This window comes from Aspergillus alliaceus, assembly GCF_009176365.1.
Source record: "Aspergillus alliaceus strain CBS 536.65 unplaced genomic scaffold BDW43scaffold_59, whole genome shotgun sequence".
Taxonomy (NCBI): domain Eukaryota; kingdom Fungi; phylum Ascomycota; class Eurotiomycetes; order Eurotiales; family Aspergillaceae; genus Aspergillus; species Aspergillus alliaceus.
Window position 1 is genome coordinate 239892 of NW_022474742.1, and position 6025 is coordinate 245916.

At 39.8% G+C, this 6025-nt stretch overlaps 1 protein-coding gene across 1 annotated transcript; it reads left to right on the forward strand.

The window, feature by feature from the left end:
* Positions 1-1224, forward strand: BDW43DRAFT_289935 (S-adenosyl-L-methionine-dependent methyltransferase). Its single transcript, XM_032043460.1, has 3 exons — positions 1-17; positions 76-280; positions 338-1224. Exons 2-3 carry the CDS (start codon positions 102-104, stop codon positions 1203-1205), a joined length of 1047 nt encoding a protein of 348 aa, XP_031895735.1. The 5' UTR covers positions 1-17; positions 76-101; the 3' UTR covers positions 1206-1224.
* Positions 1225-6025: the final 4801 nt, after the last annotated feature.

Below are 6025 nucleotides of genomic sequence, written 5' to 3' on the forward strand. Positions count from 1 at the left end.
GGGGTATTAATACAGAGGTAAAGGTTACTGTTATTGTAATGCAAACCACATTTCAGACAGTCTCAAATTTGACAGAACTGCTTTTCCACCGACTTGAGACAATGGCTGCTCCTCTTCCAGAAGAGTTAGTATCCATGCGCGGAGCTGGCTTCTATAATGTGAATTCCCAGTGGCAGTACCGTGCCGTGAAAGAGTGCTCCAAGCTCCTACCAGTTTCAGTTCTTCAGGCTGATTCCGAGATCACCATTGTTGACTACGGAAGCTCAGAAGGCCATAATGCGTGAGTAGCTTAGAATGCGAACATCGCGGAATGAGACCCTTAACGAGAGTAATTTAGCACGATCTTTCTCTGGGAATTGTTTAAGTACATGCCTGCTGTGTCAAAGGCAACTATAATCTTTAATGATACCCCGGCGAACGATTACAGCAGTCTTATTTCGACGTTCTATGCAAGCCCACTTGCCGCTTCTGAGCCCGGAAGTCCGAGGGTGCTTCCCTTACTGGCTCCCAGAAACTATTATCATCAGGTCCTTCCAGATAATATAGCTGACATTGGAGTTTGTCTGACCTCTCTGCATTGGGTCCGTTGCATGCAACCGATAAGGGAAACTCCGCTGGAAAGATCCCACATTGCAGCCTCCGCAAAGGAAGATTTGACTTGCTTCCTCTCCATGCGGCACAGGGAAATACGCCACGAAGGGATACTGATCGTATGCTTCCCGATTGAAGCACAGCTGACACTTGACCCTGTCATTCAGATACTGAAAGAAGCTATTTCCTGTGTGGCTGGACCCATGGCGGGATCAGTCTATCAGTTCCCGGTTTACTTCAGGCCCAAGAAGGAGGTACATGAAGTTCTTGACCAACTGAATGATCAATGGGAGGTTATCAAGGAATTCGTCACACCAAATGAGCATCCTGCATCATCGCTGTTTCGATTGAGTGATAAAAAGGATGCCGCAGCTCTGGAAAGCTGTGCCAAAGCTATTTGTGATTTTTTGATCGCTGTTCTGAGCCATTCCATTGTGACGACTATCCAAGCCTTTGGAAAGAACATGGAAAGTGGTCTGGGGGAGCCGGACGAGGAATCATTTCAGCGCATTTTGGACAAGGTCTCAATGGCTTACAGGAGTCTTCTTCTTGACTTTGACTGGAACATACCAATTGGAACTGATTTTATTTACCTAAAGCTCAGAAGAATATAATGGCATACCTCACCACCGGTCAGTATTCACACTACAGGACCATCTACTCCAGTGTTATGACCTGTGTTGTTATAACGTGATCGGTCAGAATTTTAGTTGAAGTTAATTTTCGTTTTCCTCATTACGGCCCCTAGTGTCTTATGCTAGTTATATATTGCGCTTAGTTCAGGCAAGTCACCTAGCTGATAGGGCCTTAGTCTTAAAGAGAATCAATACTAGCTTGCTACTTCGCTTGACAAATCAAAGGTAGAAAGCAGAAAACTGACGTTGTCGACCTAGATATAACGTAAACTGGCTCCAATTGATCGACGCATGCCACCGTGGAGTGACGAATTCCCGGTGGAGATGCTGGATCTCTACTATCAGGTCTTTGATCGATTCAAGGCCATGGCCGATGAACATTTCTTGAATTTTGCGGACTTCCAGACGGCTATCGGGGTTACTTGGGTCGATGGGAATAAAATGGGTGTTTTTACTAGGGATCGGAAGCCGAAGGCTACGGCTCATCCACTAAGGGAAAGGTAGAGAAAGTTACAAAAATAGTGAAGCAAAAGTAGAGGACACTTTTCTTCTGAGTATGGGAATGGGTTGATAGTTGAATATCATATTACATATTCTTACACACGCGGTATGCCTATTGTCCATACAAGAATCAACAAACACAAAAGGTGCTCGGGCAGAATGTCTGATAGTGATTCGCTATCTTAATAAGTATCGTGAACTAGACTTGTTAGGCCTGCGGGTTGGGCCGGGTTTCGTGGGCTGGGCCTAACAAGTCTACACTAGCCTATGTCTGCGGTGTCCTGTACTCCGCCCGCAACGACCCGTAGAGTGTAGGGACAACCTATATATAGACAACAACTCTCTTTTGCCCCTTGTGGACTAGGAGATAACATATCTATTTCCCCTATATTTTCAGTACTAATTCTATTGGGTTCTAATATTGATTCTATATATAGTAGCATAATGATTCTCAGGTAATTGAAAGAGAAGAATTAGAATGTAAAGGATCTGCATATACAGGACAGAACACCTGCTAATTAGGTAAGAATCACTAATACCAAGCAGCAGGATTGATACAAGGCTAATCTTTGCAGAATTCTCAAGAATACTCTGGGGGTTCCGTACTTTATCTCCTCTAGATGGTAGGGTTATATCTCAATAGTCATGATATCATAAAGCTCCCGACATCGTACCTGAATCATAGGGTTCCCGGGAATTATCCTTTACACTGGCCTTTTGGACTTGAGCTATTTACAGATTGGTTATTGTACCTCAAATTGGACCTTAGATTAGGTCACCCTCTCGGCATTTCGGCATCTCATTACTGAATCTCCGTGCACTCTGGCATTCAGGTTTGATCTTCGCTACGCAAGCGCAACTAACTGATCGCAGAGCTCCAACCCGAATACCCAGACGTAACACCTTCCTTCTTACAAGTACACACATATACTGAGAGTCCTTACACGAAAACTAAAACTTAAATTAAGAGTTTCCGTCCATGTACTCATGTCGATCCATTTACATCCAGATTGCCAATCCCTGGTGATTACTAAATGGTTATGTGACACTTGGTAAATACGTCAGTGCACACCGTTCTTATTTCTCACCTAGAGACGAAGCAGTTCTTGATTATAATAATAGGGGGTGAGGTTGCAATAGGTCCCCCCGCCAAAACCACATTTCACAAACAATCTTATTGCATCAGATTATCGGTCCGTCTCTTGCGCAATCTTGTGCGGAATATGGATCCTAGGAAGAACGCTGCCACTGAACCTCTCTTTAATAAGCTGGAGAGGTTATCATATCGGGGAACTATCGCCTTATGCCCGAGGCCACGGGTTTGCAAAAGTTGATGACCTTTGGACATACATCCACTCGCCGACGCTAGCGAGCCTACTATACTCTCGGCCTATTCCAATTGAGCTTGACCTGGACCGCTTGATTGTTGCTGGCGACTCTGCGGGTGGGTTGTTGAGCGCGTATTTGGCGCTCTCTCATCCTGATGATATCCACGCCGGCATTCTGGCTTACCCCATGATTGATGTACGATCAGACGCATTCTCTACCCCTCGAGAAAGGCGAATGATGGAGCTGGTGTAGCTCACGTGTATGGGGTTGATTGTCTTAAGGTCTAAATCTATCATACAGAGATTCCTTGATGTTGTGGTCAGGTCACGTGGTTGCTGCCTTATGTTGGAACATACGGTCGTCCTGCGCCGCATGCCCTATTGGTTCGATCTCGCTTAGTTATCATTTAGTAAGCTAGTTATTTAACGTACTCCACGGGCGAGCGGTAAACACGGGCGAGCGGTAAATTTTCTCTGCTACTCCCTAATTCTAGAGTCTTACACTGATAAATAATTATGAATTTAAGAATCTAAAACCTGAAATATATAGCTAGCTATTAGAGCAAGACCTTATAGTATGTCCAATAGTCCTACAGCCACTGCAGCGTGGTGAAGCTCGCTGATAAGGCACAGGTGTTGATTTATCAGGCTGCTTATTAAGCTGCAGATCAAGCTGTTAAGTATGATTTTGACTATTCTATATAGATAAAATAGTATTATTCTTTATAATAGTATATTTCCTTGCTTTTTTCTTATATTTCTGCTTATTCTTAGCTTGTACAGCTTTGATTTCTTGCTATAAAAGAAGATTTATATTTATTGTTATCTATACAGTCTTTTTAAGATATTAAATATAAGATATTAGACTGCTAGAGAGCTTTTTTTTTTAAAAACTTCTTTATATACTGTAAATCTTATAATCTAGCTGGTAAGAATTCTGAGGAGTTTGAAAAGTAGAGGAAATTAAGTCCTTAACTAAAGATAGTACTGGTATTGGTATATATAGTTAAAAAGTAATTTTAGTAAGAATCTACTCTTGATTAATTAGTTTAAGCCCTGCTTCTGTAAAACTATTGTATATATTACTTGTAGTAAATATCTTTACCTGTACTTCTGGATATAGAGATAGAAAGTCTTCTTTATTAATATAATTATTACTGGCAATCATATACTTTTTAAGAAGCTTTCTATATATATGTTTAAGCAGGCCAAATACACCAATATCAAGTAATTAAAGAAACTGTAAAGCATGGGCAGATATATAGAGACAGATAATTATATTCTGCTTATAGAAGATATTAAATTCAGTAGTTAGATAGCTATTATAGCTATTAAGAATAAGTAGCTGCTTAGTATCAGTTATATAGTGCTTAGAGCATGGTTTAAATATCTTCTTTAATTACTAAAGATCTATCTTATCAGTTATCTAGCTATTCTGGCTAGTTATAATCTACCAGTCTTTAGAAAGCTCAGGTTCTTGATACTAAACAGCTTGCTAGCAAGTTACTTTTAAAATAATTACTGGAGATATATAAATATCTTTTAAGCTTATAGTTTTAATAACTGTAATTTATTTACAGTTTTCTTAAATAACTCTTCTAGGCTTTTCACTGCGTTCCACTGCAGTAATAATCTTAGAAGTTGAACAGAGTCCCATTATAAAGCCAGTCTTATCAAAATTCCAGATATTATCTTCATGTATACTATATTCTTTAATAGCTGTATATATAGCTTAAAACTATAGTATTATAACCCTTAGATCTTTCTGTTCAGTATATTAATATGTCATTTGCCGGCTGTATCTTGTATATAGCTGAGAATAGTGTTTAACAAAGCTATAGATCCAGTTAATGCCTATAGCTGCAGTAGAATCATGTTCATGAAGTAATAGCTGTGCTATTCTATATAGAAACTCTGGATAGATAGGGAAACCATGTTTATCTGTCTCAAGAAGCCTTTTAACAAGTGTCTTCTCTTAAATAGTATCTAATTTATGGCTATTAGGACATGTTTCTGATCGTTATTTTTATTCTTTAAAACAGGCACAAAGAGTGGTATTAGATATATTAAATATATTGGCAGCCTTAAGTTTTGACTTGATTTGACCATTATTATAAGCTGAAGCAGTCATCTGAAGCCTGGCTTCCTGAGAAAGAGGCATTTTATATTATGGTGGAGATAAATAATGTTTTGAAGAATAGAAGTGGTAGGGTGACACAAAAATTTACCGCTCGCCCGTGTTTACCGCTCGCCCGTGGAGTACGTTAGATAGTTTGGCCGTTCTGGCCACCCAATAAAACAAGAATACACTCACTTCCACAGGTTATGATTCCTTATAGCTTAAGGAAAACGGCTTCTTGCTAGTTAATGATATACAGAATTGATTCCTGATGCTCTGAGAAATGTGCTATACTGATATTTCGCACTTCTATACCTATACATGGGGGGGTTGCATTAAAATTGTGGTTCTATCCCTAAATCAAGACTATACAGAAAGACATCTTTAGTTAGAATGCTGCCAAAAGTCTTAAGAGACACTAAATTAAATTAAGTATTCTTCTAAATAGCAATATATAATTAATTATATACACTAGAGATATCTATATCTACAGATCAGATATTGAATAATTTAACTGATAAGAATTCTTCAGACTATCAGGCTTAGACTTGTTAGGCCCAGCCCACGAAACCCGGCCCAACCCGGCCCAACCCGCCAAGTAATGGGCTGGGTTTATGTATACGAAAGTCCATACCGGGCCGGGTTATTGACTACCCCAGCCCATGGGTCAACGGGTTAACCCGCGGGTTGCCAAGATATAAAATACAGTAAATATATTATTTACCTACAGTGATATAAATAAATTACAGTATTAAGAGACTGTATTCTATCAAGAATGTAAATCATTGCTCTACTAGAAAAGGATCTACAGCCGTGGGCTCCTGCGGGTGGTTCACATATATATATTTTGA

Excerpts from the sequence above, each read along its gene's own strand:
- BDW43DRAFT_289935 (XM_032043460.1), top strand. The coding sequence starts at position 102 with ATGGCTGCTCCTCTTCCAGAAGAGTTAGTATCCATGCGCGGAGCTGGC. Across the intron at positions 281-337 it reads AGCTCAGAAGGCCATAATGC|CACGATCTTTCTCTGGGAAT; the intron begins GTGAGTAGCTTA and ends AGAGTAATTTAG.